General features: G+C 49.8%; 1 protein-coding gene across 1 annotated transcript; it reads right to left on the minus strand.

Annotated features, from left to right (window-relative positions):
- Positions 1-763: 763 nt before the first annotated feature.
- FAM181B (family with sequence similarity 181 member B) lies at positions 764-2,588 on the minus strand. Its single transcript, XM_031612424.2, has one exon. The coding sequence runs from the start codon at positions 2,505-2,507 to the stop codon at positions 1,551-1,553; it is 957 nt and encodes a 318-aa protein (XP_031468284.2). The 5' UTR covers positions 2,508-2,588; the 3' UTR covers positions 764-1,550.
- Between the last annotated feature and the right edge of the window lie 13,567 nt (positions 2,589-16,155).

Below are 16,155 nucleotides of genomic sequence, written 5' to 3' on the forward strand. Positions count from 1 at the left end.
CAGCCCACTGCTCTGCACAGACTCTCTGTGAAGCTTAAATTACCCTGAGCAGCATATTTCTTTAACAGAGTGCAGCTCGAGCCAGCAATTGGACACAGGAGCAGTTCATCCATCGTGGTTCATCTCCATAGTTGCACAACACCTCGGGCAACTTTTAAGGTGGAAAGAGGCGGTTTAAGTTACATCTACCTTACAGTTCTTGCTGTTTAAAAGTAAGATTAAGGCAATTTCAGAAACGACTCATCTCACGGTTTATTTCCGGATCCTGACCCTAAGTCTCCTAAGGCTTAAATCCAGCTGGATGAACGAGAAGAAAAAAGGCTTTACTTTTCAGCTAACTTTGAAAAGCGAGAAGGCAACATGAGGACTCATCAGCGCCGAGGGGAAACCTCAGGCTTATCCGTATGTGAATCCCGTTTCAAAAACAAACAGGGCTCGGGGCTGGCGGGGAGCCAGGCTGCAGGACTGCCTTTTAAGACCCGCATCTCAATGGGAGACCTCAGAGCGTTCTGATCTGTTTTCATAACTGTAACCATTTCCAACCCCGGGCTTTCTAGCATATTAGCATTCCCTTCTTTCAAGCAAGTTAAAGCAACAGCCGGTACAAATGAAGGCAAAACAAGCACGGGGCGCTGTGGATAAAATACAGCGTTTCAAAAGATTTAGGAAAGACAATAAGCACCGCCTGTCTTAACTGCTGCCAAGAAACCCTTACAGAGGACGGAGACGCGGTGAAAAAACACTGCAACGCTGCATTTCGACAGCACTAAGAAGCACGGCTCTTAGATCTACTGCGTAGCTTTATTTTTACAGGACCTATCATAGACTCTTTTACATAACTTAAACGATTATCAAATAATCTCCTGTACACAATGAGAGCGAGCCGCGTTGCTTTCCGAGCTTTGACACATTCCTGAAAGACATCCAGCCGTCTGCAGGGATGGCACGGCCGTGCTGCGCTTCTGTCCGCAACCGACGCTGTCACTTAAATTCTGCTCGCACGATCCTGCGAGACGCCGTCAGATTTCAGCACACCGCGCACTGCGGCAGCGGCGTTTGCGGCGGCTCGCTTTTGCTTCCTTCTCGCTCCCCTTTGTGTCCTCGGCTGCAAATCCAGCGGGGCCGCCCGCAAGGCTGGGGACGACGCTCAGCACAGCACGGAGGTTGCTGACTCGAGTTTTACTTCCAAACCGAAATCGTTCACAAGCGGTCGCGATGTCACTTCGGACGCGTCCGTCGCGTCCCGTCCGCCCGGTGGCACACAGCCCTACCGCACGCTAACGCCCGCTAGAAAAACACCCGAAGGAATCGAACGGGTCAGTTTGATCGGAGCGACGCGGCTGGAGGAGGAGCGCGGAGCGTCCCCGGCGCCGGTGCCCTTCCAGCGGGAGCCGGGGCCGCTTCTGGGGTCCGCCAGCCCCGCACCTGCCCGCGCCGGGCCAGCCCAGCTCTCCTCGCCGCCCCGCGGGTCCCGGCCGCAGCCCCGCGCCGCTCCCGCGCCCTTCCTTCGTCCCACGCGGAGGTGCCCGCGGCCCGGGGCCGGCCGCGCCCTACAGCCCGGTGTAGGCCGCCCGGTGGAAGCCGCCGCCGTACTCGTAGGGCATCTGCGGGACGGGCAGGGGGCACTCGGGGAAGAACGGCCCGAAGGCGTCGCCGCCGGCGGCCGGCTCCGGGTACAGCGGGCGCAGCGCCTCGGCCGGCGCCTTCTTGGCGGGGCTGCAGGGCCCGGGCGGGCTCCAGGGCGGCTCGGGGTACAGCAGCCCGCCCAGCAGCGGGTGCGGAGCGGCGGGCAGCGGCGCGGCGTCGAACAGCCCGTGCTCCAGCCCCAGCTCGGCGGGCGGGCGGGCGGCGGGGAAGGCGTCCTGCGGCGGGGCCGCGTGCTCGGGCAGCAGCGCGCCGTAGTCGGGGCCCAGCAGCTCGAAGAACTCGGCCGCCTCCGGCCCGCCTCCCTTCTCCGTCTCCTTGGCGCCCGGCTCGGTGAAGAAGGAGGGCGGCAGGTTGCGGTCCCGCAGCGGCACCTTCCGCGGGCCGCCTCCCGCCGCCCCCCCGCCGTCCGAGCCCGCCGAGCCCCGGCCCGGCTGCAGGGAGCCGAAGAGGGCGGCCAGGCTGCGGCTCTGCAGGCTGCTGCCCGCCTGCGAGCCCTCCCGGCGCGGCGGCGGCGGCGGCTTGGGGCAGGCGGGGGGCGGCGGGGCGGCGGCGGGCGGCGGGGCGATGATGCCGGTGCAGCGCTTGATCTGCTTCTGCAGGTATTTCCTGTGGTTCACCTTCCGCTTGGATTTCACCGGCTTGTCCAGCGCCAGCTTGATGTTGCTGGAGGCAGAGTCGATGAAGCTCAGCAGGTCCCGGGTGGCTTCCTTAAAGTCCCCCGCCTCGCCGCCGCCGCCGCCGCCGCCTCCTCCTCCCCCCTCGTAGCCCTTCTCCAGGTCGGCATAGCCCAGCAGGCCGCCGGCGGGGAAGCAGAAGGAGAGGAGGTGATGCGGGCTGAGCAGCGCGGCGGGCACGGCCATGGCCGGCGGCGGGGCGCCGCGGCGCCGAGCTCCGCAGGGCTGCACCGGGACCGGGGCGGCGGAGGCGGCGGCGGTGGGGAAAAAGCGGCGGGCGGGGGAGGAGGAGGGACCAGCGCGGGGCCGGGCACGGGCATCCCCGCCTCCCGCCGACGGCGAGGGGCCGGGCGGGCGGGGACGGAGCGGGGGGCGGGTGGGTCGTGTCCCGGAGGGGCAGGTGCGCGGTCTTCTGCAACGTTGCGCCCCGAAGTCGGGGCACGGCACCGGCTGGCCCCCCCGGAGCACGTATACACGTCGACCTGGACCGCAGCGGTGCGGTCCCTGCACAGGAGGGCTCCAGAGAGAGATGGGGAAGGGTCTGAGGGCAAGGAGTGTGAGGGGCGGCTGGTGTGCTCAGCCCAGAGGAGCTGAGGGAAGGCCTGATGGCGGATGCAGCTCCTCACAGGGAGCGGAGGGCAGCTGGGCTCTGCTCTGTGTGACAGCGACAGGGCCCGAGGGAACGGCATGGAGCTGTGACAGGGCAGCTGGGGGTGAGGGAAAGGGTCTGAGCCAGAGGACGGTGGGCATGGAACAGCCTGCACAGGGCAGTGTGCACGGCCCTGAGCTGCTGGAGCTCAGGGAGCATTGCACAGTGCTGTCAGACATTGGGTTTGGATACTGGGTGGTGGAGCCAGCAGTTGGACTCGGGGTTCTTTAGAGCTCATCTCAACCCTTTTTGCTCCAGATTCATTTTTAACAGGTTTGTATGTCCACATATGAAGAAAGAGACATATCTGGTTTTGACTGAAATGGATTTCCTTGATCTGCACCAATTCATTAGAAACGCAGCAGAATGGAAAAGCCAGAAAGCAAAAGTGTGGAAGAAAAGGGCGGCAGGCTCCTTCCTCAGACTGTGCTTAGTGGGAAAAAGGAAAGTCCAGCCAAATTCACCCCACTGTGGTTTCCAGCACCGGTTGAATGCAAAACAAACAAGTATTGGAGTGAGAAAAGAGAGGAAAGCACATATTTCATGTGACAAAAAAAAGGCTCAGCATCCTCTACAAAACCAAAGTGCTGATTTTCTCAGTATCTCACGAAGCACCTCAATGCAGCAGCTTGCTCACAGCAAGTTGCAGCACAGAATTAAAACACTCAGATTGTTTCCAAGGCTGCATTTCCAACCTGGTTTGGCTGCAGCCAAAATCTCTGCATGGAGAGGATCGATCCCCGCTTCAGAGGACGAGCTATGGGAAACGTATATCTCTCCATATAAGAATGGCAACATAAGAGGTGGATTTAAACTGCTTAGCTCGAGTACAGCCGACACGGATTAGCTACCCTCGGGTCCGTCAAGCCCTGTCAAGCTTTGCAGCCTGCTCTGAGCTCCCTTATTGATGGGGAAATGTAAAGAACAACATACACATCCCCTGCATTTTCTGCTAGGCAGTTCTGAGACCGCTTGAAATTGCACCAGAGCCTGGAAAATAGGGCATCACTATCTGCCCAGCTCAGGGCCGTTTCCAACCTGGCCAGGGTCAGCCAGCATCTGAGCTGTCCTCAGGTTGGGAGCTGCTTCGGCATTACTGCAGCAGTATTTCATAGCAGCCCTAAAGGGGTTTGCTAATGAGGCAGGGTGGCATTGTATGCAGAGTGGCTAAATATCCGGTAGCTCTGAGAAAGAAGCTGAAAGCCCTGGCTTGTCTTCTGTAAGGCTGAATTCATTCAATTAAACAGCTTTGAGAGCTCAGAGATGGTTTAGTGGGAAACTTTATTACCTCCGAAAAATTGGAGAGCATTAAAACAATTGTCAGGCATGCAAAGCAAAGTTTGCATTCAGTCATGCTAGGCGGCCAAATTTACATATTCTAGACCAGGTCTGGAGCTTTAGAAAGCCTTCATAATTGCATTAAACATGCTTATTCTCCATGTTCTCTCAAGCAGAGCTGATTACCTCAAGTTGGGCAGTGCCTGGAGGGAAATTTGCTAAGCCACATGATGTAACAACTTGCACAGAAATCTCATTTCTTCCAAGGAAGTAGCAGTTTGGTTGTTCCCACAAAACACCTCTCGTGCCCAGTGGTCAGGAGAGCCAGACATCATCTTCTGCTTGCGTTTGCTCAGCCTGAGCACGGCAGCAAGCACTGATCTGCAAGCTGGGATCAAACTTAGAGATGCTTGGGGAAGATGTCCTGGTGCCTCCAGTCTACTTTGAAGATGAAACCAAGGTTATGCAGGCAGCATTTCCAGCAGCACACTGACAGTCCAAGTTAAGGGGAGGCAGGGATGCACGGTGCCTGCTGGCACAGCAGATCCAGCTCGCTGCCACACAGTCAGCCTCTGGTGAGGGAACAGTTTGTTACCCCTGTGGGCTGGGCAGGCCAGGAAAGGTTGCCTTGGCAAAGCAGAGCAGTAAGCCTTGCCTAGCTTAACAGTGTCAGCTGCAAGCACTTGCAGAAGTCCTCTCAATGCTTGTGGAGTCCTGACCCAGGGATGGGTAGTAGAATCCAGCCCAGAGGAAACACGTCGTGCTAAAAACACGAGCAAGGAGCATCCCAAGCTTCATCCCATCACCACCAAACCTCCTCTGGTAGAAGGCAAACCAAGCCCCCACTCTCCAGCACTCCTTTTCCTCTCACTGCAGCATCAGGAAGGCAGCATGAAAGCAGGAACATCTTTGCAAAAGGGGAGGGAGGATCCCTTTTTTTCCTGCCCCTTATACAGACCGATATGGTTAAGAAGGTATGGTAAAGTCTCACTGCCCAAACAGGTGTCGCTATCCAAAACCTACCGTCTCATTTCCTGATCCTATCTTAATCTGCAAGTTGGTTGTGCAAGTTGATTTCTTGCACATTCTTATATCAGTGGGAATTTCTGCCCTTCCCTGACAAGTATTATAGGCAGCCTTTGACATACAGCCCTACAGGACCTAAATAGGCTGCTATTCTTTCCCTACACTGAAAGGGAGCTTTGTGCCAGGGATTCATTAAACTGCACTGCACAGCCCTTCATAAATGGGCTCAATAATGAACAGTCGATTTAACTGGAAAAGCTGCTGGAGCTGTTAAATTAAAGGGAAATAAAGTGCACTTCAGGCTCAGTCTGCCAGAAGAAAATGTTGACCTAAAAAAAATCTTCATTTCACTGAATCTCTGCAAACAGGATAAAATCTTCAGGAAGTTTATGCTGACAACAGTCAGAGAAATGTTAAACGACAACAGTTTGCTTCCTTGCTAATAAAGACAGAAAAACTGATGATAAAATCTTCAGTAAAATCAGAAGTGGGGTTGAAGGGCATATTCCACAGAAGCCAGGCAGAGTGACTGTATCTACCTAAATTCAGTGTATGTGCACAGATACAAGGTGGTGTGGCTTACCCAGTCCCTATCTGCCTGAAATCACTACATCTTATAGAAGCTTTCTAAGGTCCTCTTTTATTCAAATTAACTTATTATCAGACATAGGAATGCAGACTTAGCACCCTGCAGATGAAGCCCTGTTTCTTTCTTACAATCTCTGGATTCCTTGGCCACAGCTTCCCCTTCCTTCTCTTCACCTTGTTGTGTTTTTCACATTCTTCTGGAATATATTCCTCCCTGAAAACAGTGGGATTTTTCTGGACCAATTCCACAGAGCCCAGTTCATATTATGTATAAAACATCTGGATGGTTTTGCCCATATGAGGAGTGCAGGACTCAGACAAAACATGGCCCACATGTTGTAGTCATCCTGGATGCTTAGAATGGTCCATCATTCAGCTGGGCCTGACTCACCTCCTGGTTTTATGGGTGGAATTCCCTATTTCAGTGAGGTAGCTGGGGTTGCTTAGTGGTGAATCAGCTCTTCCATCAGGGCCATCTCATCCTCCCTCACCTGAACAGTCCTAGGTATTGTTCCACAGCTGTGTTACACACCTTATTTATGATCTCATGTGAAGAGGGGTTGTGGAGTCTCCTTCTCTAGAGATAATCAAGACCCACCTGGACACTTCCCTGTGCGACCCACTGTAAGGAAGCAAGGAAGTTGGACTGGGTGATTTCTAAAGATCCCTTCCAGTCCTTACAATTCTGTGATTCTATGATTCTGTGATAATTATGAAGGTGATAAATGCAAACTTGCAGGTCATCACTGAAGTTACCTTTAGTAGATTCAGTATTTTTTCATACGTTCTGGAAACATGAGCATTCAGGAAGAGAATTAGCTACAAAGTATCAGTCTAAATTTTGCATAATTATTCATGGGACCAGTGTAGGTAACCTCATGTCTCCCTGAGAGGCTCTGCCAGAGGGTGTTGTGTGGTTCTGGGGAGGAGAGATGCTCCTTGAAGCTTACTTAACACAATAGGCAAGGATTTAGGAAATGATGCAAAAATATTTTTCATTATTTCCAAGTGGTCACTGAAACTGAAGGCACAAACTCCCATTGAGTAAAGCCATTCCCATTGAGTGTCATTGAGTGAATCAGTGAGAGTCCCAACCTCTTTGTCCTCCATTTGGGAATAACCAATTTTCTTGAGCCATGAAACGCCATGCCAAAATCTTCCTATGATATATGGCATCTTCTCTCTGTGTAGCTAGAATCTAAGCAGAGCTTTTTCTTCCTCAGGGCTCAGCCCTTCTTCCTGCTCCAGCTTAAGACAATGCTTCAACCACGCAGATGAGTCCCTAATTTGGAGGTGACCTCAGGTACTTGAGCCCATGGCGATGCTATCATAAATCTTTAGTCCTTTTTGTCTCTTAAGCAAACCTGGCACAGCCACAGCTCATCCAGTGCATCTGCAGAAATGTAGCTACCTCCAGCACCTCCGGAGCTGCTCTGTTGCTGCACTGTGTGCTGGGGCTCAGGGCTCAGCTACTGAAATGGTGGTATTTACTAAAGAAAACTTTTTTTTTTCCCCTGGTGTGTTATAATTGCTATGAGATATCTGCATTACTGGATCATCTTTCTCACCCAGAAGGTGCCAGACCATAAATCAGCACAACACAAGCCAGCACGTAGTGTCAGCCACCTAAATTAAGCTTTGGGTTTCAGTGGGATTATTCTCAGGCTGGGATTTGAGCATATCTTGCTGGGCAGAAGTCTTCATTCACAGCAGAAAACATTTAAAACCATGTGGTGGTACAGAGCTGCCTTTTGAATGTTCATAGTATTTGTTAGTGTTTAAGACAGAAATCATAATATCTTAACTGTCTATAAATTACCTAGGTAAATAGATAATAAATCATTATATACACGTACATACCAAGAGTGACAGCATCCTCTGATGTTTGCATACAGATAAGACACACAGTCTGAAAATACTGTAAAAAAAGAATTCATTTGGAGAGCTGTAACTGACAAAAATGTTACGTTTTGGTTACCAGAAAGGCTTTCTTAACCAGATGTTTTCAGTCTTTTCAAAACAGAACCACTCACAGATTGTCCCCTGAATTATTTCATGTTTAGAAATGGTGCCTTGTTAAAAGAGAGAGGGAGACAGAGAAGCACAAACTGCCATTATCATGCAAATCGCCCCAGAGGAAAAAGGACAGTGAAAATGATAGCACTGATCTAATTATCTGCAGGCCAATATAGCTAAGTCACTGAAAGAGGCCCACAGAAAAGGCTGCCACAGAAACACAAAAAACAGCTAGAAAACAATAAGGAACTTAGCAACAGTATAAAAACGGACTTCTTTCTGTGCACAAAGAGTAGTTTTATGAGCATTTTTCTTGCTTTCAGTTTGCAGAAAAGGTTAGAGCACATTTTAAATTCTACATCAGGGGTTTTTACCCCCCTCAGCCCCTGCAGACCCTCTGGCACGCTGTCATATCTCTGCATGCCCAGTGGTGGGAACATGGCCGCTCCTGCTTAGTGTGTCCACACCACCACATATGTCAGGGGTTCATGTGAGGTGCCGGCTGGATCTTGGCAGGGGCCTGGGTTTTCATCAAGATGTTCAGGCTTTTCCCTTTTTGCATGTTGGTGCTGTTCTCGCCGGTCCTGAGGGTATTCTTGCTGGAGGATGGAGCATCTGCTCAGGGAGGTGATGGAATCACCGTTGCAGGAGTTGTTTTAAGAATTGTGGAGATGTGGCACTGAGAGATGTGGTTTAGTGGGCATGGTGGGGATGGGCTGTGGTTGGACTAGGCGATCTCGGATGTCTTTTCCAACTTTGATGAATCTATGATTCTCTGATTCTATTCTATGATTTATACACTGCCCGCCCTCCTCAAGCAATCCACACAAGGTTTTCAGTGCTCCCTCCATGGAGAGCTGCAGTAGGACCCAGCTACTGCAGTCTGCACACACGCACAGCCATCCCTGAAGCCTTCATTTGTCTCTGTAAGTCCATAAGATGTTGTTGAACACAGATTCCAATGAGCAACTAAAAAAAATCCTAAAATCACTGGTTGTGTCTGACGAAGAAGACCTGGGTAAGATTCTCACTCTCAGCTCCTCTTCTTGTTAAGGGAGAGGAATAGGCAGCTCCAGTATAACTTTCCTGCTTTGAAGCTGAATCCTGCTTTATAATTGCCTCCCTGGCCAGCCTATTCCAATAACTGAGACAATTTGTTTAGTCCTGTTTGGAGGATGGTGATTATTTTCACAAGGGATCATTTTCCATACTCTGCAGTTTTGGGCCTTCTGCTCTGCTCTTCACATGAGGACCATTAGATATGGACCACTGCAGAGGGAACACAGCATCAGACTCACTATTTAGATGGGGGTTTTCCTTAGAAGCATAGCATGAAACAAACTGAATTTTGGAAGGGGTGGGCAGATCAAATGAAGGATTTCAGTTCTTGAGAAAGATATGTTAACTCTCAAGTGCTTAAACAACTCATTGTGTACCAAAAGTTCCTATATGTAGCCAGAGAGTGCTCCTTGCCTTCTTGGCTATTGTCCCACGAGAGTGCATCATCTGAATGGACTTCTGTGGAAATATGGGTCAAAAAAGAGCATAGATCTGGGCAGCAGAGTCCTGTTAGATTAGAAATGTGAAGGTGAAAAGTTCAGTGGCCACAGGCAGAACTATGTGCAACTTCTCTGGTCTTTCCTCCTTCCCAGGTCTCGGGCCCAGCTCCCAGCATCATGTGCAGCCTCATGGTGAAAAGACTGAGAAGATGCCATCCAGGCCCTTCTCCATCTTCATAACCCTCCTTTGAACACCTTTCATAGTTTATGTCCTTCTTATATTGTGGTGCCCAAACCTGAACCCAACACTCGAGGTAAGGCTGTACAGCGCAGAGCAGAGCAGGACAAAAAGAAGTATTAGAGAACAGCAGAGAAAGGCATCATTTTCTCTAATTTAGCCATCCAGCTGCGCAATATCTTTCTATATTAGAATACAAATCTTTCTGTATTTGAAGAGGCACCACACAAAGACAAAAGACATAAATCAGATGAAGGAAATTGCCACAAAAACTGAGGCAGAAAAGTGAAAGGCACTCAGCCCTCCATCCAGCTGCCTGGAGCACTCACTACACTCACTACATCTTAGTCTGAACACACAAAGTGTCCCCCAAACCCACCTATTTCCTTGGGAGATTTGAGAACTTTGTTAGCATTTATACCGTTGGGGGGTGGGAACTGTCATTTCTGTGAATAGTCAGTTAAGGTCAGAAGACAGATTTTGTTGGTAAAATTGGCTGTGGCAGATAACTGTTAGTCATGGTGATTATCTGCCAGGGAATGCAAACAGGCTTCAAAGCGATAAGAGGAGCTGCTGGCACCAGGGATCCTGTTTAAATTTTTTTCAGTGCACACGGAATTTAATTTATGCAGTGTTTGCAAACAACATCTGATCACTGCATCAGATGGCCCAGGGACCAGCTCAGCAGCTGCCAAACTTGCACCCAGACAGACTGACATCCTCGTTTGCTTTAATGGAGAGAGATTTGAGCCTTCTTTCTCAAAAATGGGCATTTTTTTTGTTCTTCCACAAAGCAAGTTTTGCCCCATCTTTTCTCTTTTGCAGCATTATCTACCCAATACACCACATTCTTCCTTTCCTGTCTTTTATACTTGTTGCTTCCCAGGCTACTCTGCTGGGAAAAATTACATCATCAGAGAAATATCTGGCATTTTAATTGATTTAAATTCAAAATACTCTGAGTATTGAATAGCATGGCACAGCACACAAAGACAACTGACAGTCACAGGCCATAGTGGATACCTCAGGGAGGAACTAGATCAAGTGCTACTTTGGTTAGCAGGGACCATGAAACTGAGACAAACTGCAGATATCTACAACACACCCTGATTTTTTTAATATGTAATATATGTTTAGTTTTGGTGTACCAGCAACTGCTGTGATGAGGATGTAGAGATGAGCCTCACAGTCTGATGTCCATGATTTGCACGTGACATGAAGGGCCACATAGAAAGGTCCAGCAATAATCCCAAGAACTGATGGTTCCTTAGGCCTCTAGATTGTGGAGAGAAGGGATCTGAGAGAAGAGGTGAATTTGTGAGATTGCTCTGGACCAGGCACCATCATCACATAAAGGCTGCCCAGCTAAGCCATTCCAGCTCTTTATGTCACCAAGCAAAAATATGACTTCTTTTTATGTGCATAGGACATAGACACCGAGGATATGGAGGCTGCCAAGCAAATAGGATGCCATAACATACTATAAAATACTATGAAAATACTGTAATCTGCAGCCACAGTCATTTTGACAAATGTCTCAGACTGTTCTTTTGTTACTGTCATCACTTGTACAGGACCAGAAGGCATCATCTGATGACGCAGAGCTCTGCAGTCAGAGATCCCCAAGGCATGGATTGCAGAAGAATGGGGACGCTTAGGGGGCATGCATCACTCTGTGCTCATCCAATTCTTCTAGATCTTCCCAAGAGTGTCTTCTGGCTTCTGTCAAGGAGAGGACACGAAGCTGCTGTAGCAGACATATCATTCTTAAGGATCTCTGATGCATATCCCCCGATGTCTCCTTCAGCTCTGGCTGACACAATGAGAGCAGCCCTCTGCCTTGAGGATGAGCCTCAAAGAGAAGGACGTTTATCCATTGGGTATTAGCTGAAGATCAGACTTAATTCCCTGCCTAGTGGGAAGGATTTTTTGCTTAATGTTGGGCCAAACCTTGAGGGCTTGATCTCCTGGAGTGCTGAATCCCTGCCAGTTTCTGGTGTGGTTCACAGAATCACAGAATGGCCAGGGTTGGAACAGACCTCAAGGATCATGAATCTCCAACTCCCCTGACACATGCAGGGCCACCAACCTCCACATTAAATGCTAGACCAGGCTGCCCAGGGCCCCATCCAATCTGGCCTTGAACACCTCCAGGGATGGGGCATCCACAGCCTCTCTGAGCAGCCTGTTCAGGGGATATCACCTAAATTCAGAGATGAGCTATGACAGTAGTGATATGCAGGACTAAGACCCAAAGGAGAACATGGTCCTGTATCCATCACCAGCACAGTGTCACAGGAACATCATCCATGCTGTGCTCTTTCATCCCCAAATCTGGCTGCACAGAGATTTCTGTGGGCATGACGGGAGCTCATCATGTCCCCTCACCATGTCCCTGTCCTGTGGCCATTCAGTGTCACCCTTGGCTGTGTGCAAATCCACATGCCAAAGGGGCTGCTGCTGCTTGGCTCTCTCAGAAGCACGGTGAACCTCTTAATGATTATATGATTATATGTAGCATCCTTACTCCCCATGAGGACACTAAGATCCCCTATTTAGTTGGCCCAAAGCTGTTAGCATATTTTCAGTTCACTCACTTCCCAGCTGGGAGCACAAACACTCTCTCCAGAGCCATTCTGGATTCACACCGTTGCTTCTTGCTCAGCCTCACTATGCTCTAGCTGGTGCTTTTGTGACCACAGCAGGTGTGGCAGGACCATGTGATGCCACCATCCCCATGTCCCAGCCCCACAAGACACTGCCGATTTCCCCCTCCCAGCTCCTGGGATTTCCTCCAGCCACCTCTTATTGTTATCGTTATGATCGCCTCGACCCAAACCAACAACATCTGGCAGCATCCCTCTTCCCTGCTTGGTCCCCCCAGAACAGGGACAAGCACCAAATAATCCCCCTGCATTTGGTGTGTGGTCTGGTTTTCCGTGTCCTCCTGCAGACAGTACAGAGACGGGGGTCGCACGGGTCATCAGAATGCTAATAAGAAATCTGATTGATGAGCCGGTGCCTCAGGGCTGAATGGGATACTTAATTAATGACTTCTGCTCTGCTTAAGAGAAAAGTTTCCCTTAGCTCCCATCCCTCTTTTTCTTTAAAAAAAAAGAAAAAAAGAAAAAAAAAAAAGAAACCTCTATAATCCTAAGTTTTCCAAACAACATAAAGGGAACTTCAAAGACAGACATGGGCAGTTTTTATGTGTTGGGTTGGTTCAGTGATTCTTTCCTTTCTTTGTTTACAAGGGCAGCCAGGCTTGATTCCAAGGCTGAAAAATAAAAGGCCACATTGTTTAACCAGATTCTGGATTTTTACAAGAAATTTCCTCCTTCCCAGTAGGGCAATTAACTGCTTCATCTCTGGGTCCACGAGCCCCAAACTGTGCCACTGGCTCTGTGAAAAGCTGCAGCGTTTGGTTCCTGCCAAAACACAGCTCTACTTCAGAAACAAGACGTACTGAGGGGATGCTATTGTCTCACTAAAAGCTAACCAGGAGCCAGGGCTGTGTTTTGCGAGGAAATAAAAGCCTGTGAGCAAAATACCTGGTAGGCACTTAGCTTCAGAACGTCGGGCTGTGTGTTCAGAGCGATTCGAATGGGATTTCAGAGCAGCAATTAGCAATGGGAAAACAGCAACAGTTTCAAACCATCTCTTCCGGATTGATTTGGAGGGTTATTTCATGCTAACTGAATAGCAGCAGGAAAGAAGATGAAAAGAAAAAAAAAAAAAAGGAAGCACACACAAATGGATTTTTTAACTCTGAGGTCTCTTTTAGGAAGTGGCTGAGCTGCAGCATCCATTGCAGAGCAGGATGCTCTGTGCTAAGCTGGTAGAGAAGGGGACAAGAGTGGCACACAGGGTCTGGTGGCTCCTAGCATCCATCTTTCACCCCAGGCAGCTCAGGATAATCCTGAGCCTCCAGATCACGCCGTAGCTCAGCACTGAGCCTCAACTCGCAGCCAGAACCACGGGGAAGAAAGTCTGTGGGAACCTCCTGGTGGAGCCCTGCGAAGTGAGATAGGGCAGGCCCTATTGCCAGGATTTCCTTCCTACTTAGCCAGAGCTCACTGCAGGAATATGTCAGTATTATATTGCAGGAGGATGTGGTGGCACCAAGCCAGGTCATGCCAGGCAGTGATGTTCAGCACAGCTCTGCTGGTTCACTGGGCTGCAGACTGGCTTTGGTTGTGACTTCTCTTTGCAGTAATTCTGGGTGCATCTGATACCAGCGTGAGGGTCTCTTCAGCTGCAGCTTTAAATAGTTACAAATCATTTATTTCAAAAAAGCCAAACAGCACAGAGAATCTGTGTCTGTGTGAATAGGACATGAATTTACTAGGTGGCTTTGGCCAAGCACTGGTTGCTCTGAGCTCTGTGGGAGCATTTAGGAGTCCCCTATTCAGCTATTTTATTACCTGAATAGCGCTGACCTATATAAAGCCACAGACAAGTTCAGAGCCACTTTATTCCATCCAGACTTTGGCTTGCAACCCACTGCCATGACCTCCTACCCAATTTTGTCTAGGAGCCAAACCGTGCATGGCAGAGATGTAACAAAGCAATAATATAAAGTACCCTGATGTTCTCAGTGGCCCACCTGACCAAAATGAGATTCAGGCTGGATATCAGGAAAAGGTTCTGTCCCAGAGAGCAGTGGGCATGGAACAGACTGCCCAGGGCAGTGGGCACAGCCCCGAGCTGCCAGAGCCCAAGGAGAATTGAACAACGCTGTCACACATCAGGTTTGGGTTCTGGGTGCCCCTGTGTGGAGCCAGGAGCTGGACTCAATGATCCTTCCAACTCGGGGTTCTCTATGATTCTATGATTTTAGGAAATTTGAGTGGATGCCAGTTTGATTTTAGCTCATCAGCTCTCCTTGTTCAGAGGAAAACCTTTTAAAGGGTTAATAACCAGAGGGGTTTTAACCAAGCAGCAGCAGCAGCAGGAGGAGGGCAGAGGTGTGGGAATGGAGCAGGTCTCTGACCCTCACCACAGACACAGGGACGAAGGGACTGAGCAAAACAAGTGAGGAAAGCCCCACCAGGCTGATGGGCAGCCAGGAAAAAAACAAACCAACATCTACGCCCAGAGCTAATTTGCATTTGTATTGGGCACTTGGGGAACAAGGATAAAACACACTTTATTTTTCAGTGGGGGTCCAGAGAGTATGAATTAGTAATTCTGAATATCAGCAACAACATCTGTGCATAAGCACAAAAGGGAAAATCAAGGTGTTTTTGGTGATCCTGTTCTTAGGTGCTAACATCAGAAAAATATATACTTTGCTGCTTCTTCCTGGGTCCCACCAGCAGCACAGGCACAAAATGGCAGTGAATTCTGGACGTGGCTTGTGTTGGGATGAGGAAGTCAAGGAGGGAGATGTGTGGGCAATGGATGTTACAAGCAATACGTTGGCAAGCTGTTGATGAGGTGAAGGGCCAGTGTATAGGAGCAACATCAGAGCCCTCTGTGCATCATCTCTACACGGGCAGAGTAAAAGCAAAGCGAAAAAAAACCATCTTCAAAAAATGGGCAAACATGGAAAAAGGTCATGAAAAGCTGAGCCATTTCTGTCTGCTGAAATAGGACTGAGCTTCTTCTCAGGCTGTGGCTGCTCTCCGTGGCTGCAGGACAGAGCTCTCGTGCTCCCAACTTCCAGACAGAAATCTCATCCACATATGTTCCTGGACTGCCTATCCCTGTGTGCCCTGAATACATTCAGCACCCTGAATACTTTTGGGACTCTTTGGTCTGGTGACCTCGCAGGTTCATCCAGTAGAGGATGAACTGGCCCAATCTGGGCAGATCTACATAGCCAGCTTCAATTAGCTGCACAGTTCTGTTGAGATCTCAAGAATCTCATACTAGTTGGGGTTAGAAGGGACCTCTGGGTCCATCTGGCCCAACCCCACTCCAGCATGGACACCCAAAGCATGGTGCCCTAGGCCATGTCCAGGCAGCTTTTGGAGGTCTCCAAGGAGGAGACTTCACAACCTCTCTGGGCAACCTGTGCCAGTGCTTGCACTTACTCATTCTGCACTTTTAAGGACCAAAGAGAACTACTGAGTCCACGTATCCCAAGTAAAAGTGTTGATGCTACTGTTCCCATAACAACCTCAGCAATGCTCCAGGAGTGCTCAATGCCCAGGGCGCTTCCCAGTCACCAGTAAAAACCTCTGTCCCATATGCATGGATTGAGCCCTGGGCAGTCTGATTTGGTGAGAGGTGTCCCTGTCATGGAATGTGTTTGGAACTGGATGTACTTTAAGGTCCCTTCCAACCCAAGCCATCCTATGATTCCATTCTATGATTCAGACTCCATTCACTTCAGACTTTGCCCATATATCTCCTAACTGCACCTTTGCAGCCAACTGTGGGGGTTTTGAAGGATGGGGGCAAGAGGGAGGGAGGGAGATAGCAGAGGTTGAGCCCCTGGCTCTGATCACACCCTGTGCTGGGGCACCATCTTCCTTCTCAGCTGACCCAGTTTGAGCTCTGTGATCGCTTATTCCCACGCCACGTCAAAGAGAA

The sequence above is a fragment of the Phasianus colchicus genome, chromosome 1, assembly GCF_987193195.1.
Source record: "Phasianus colchicus chromosome 1, bPhaCol1.hap1.1, whole genome shotgun sequence".
NCBI classification, from domain to species: Eukaryota; Metazoa; Chordata; class Aves; order Galliformes; family Phasianidae; genus Phasianus; species Phasianus colchicus.

What these genes read in the sequence shown, in the direction of transcription:
- FAM181B (XM_031612424.2), bottom strand. Translation starts at nt 2,507, where the DNA reads ATGGCCGTGCCCGCCGCGCTGCTCAGCCCGCATCACCTCCTCTCCTTC.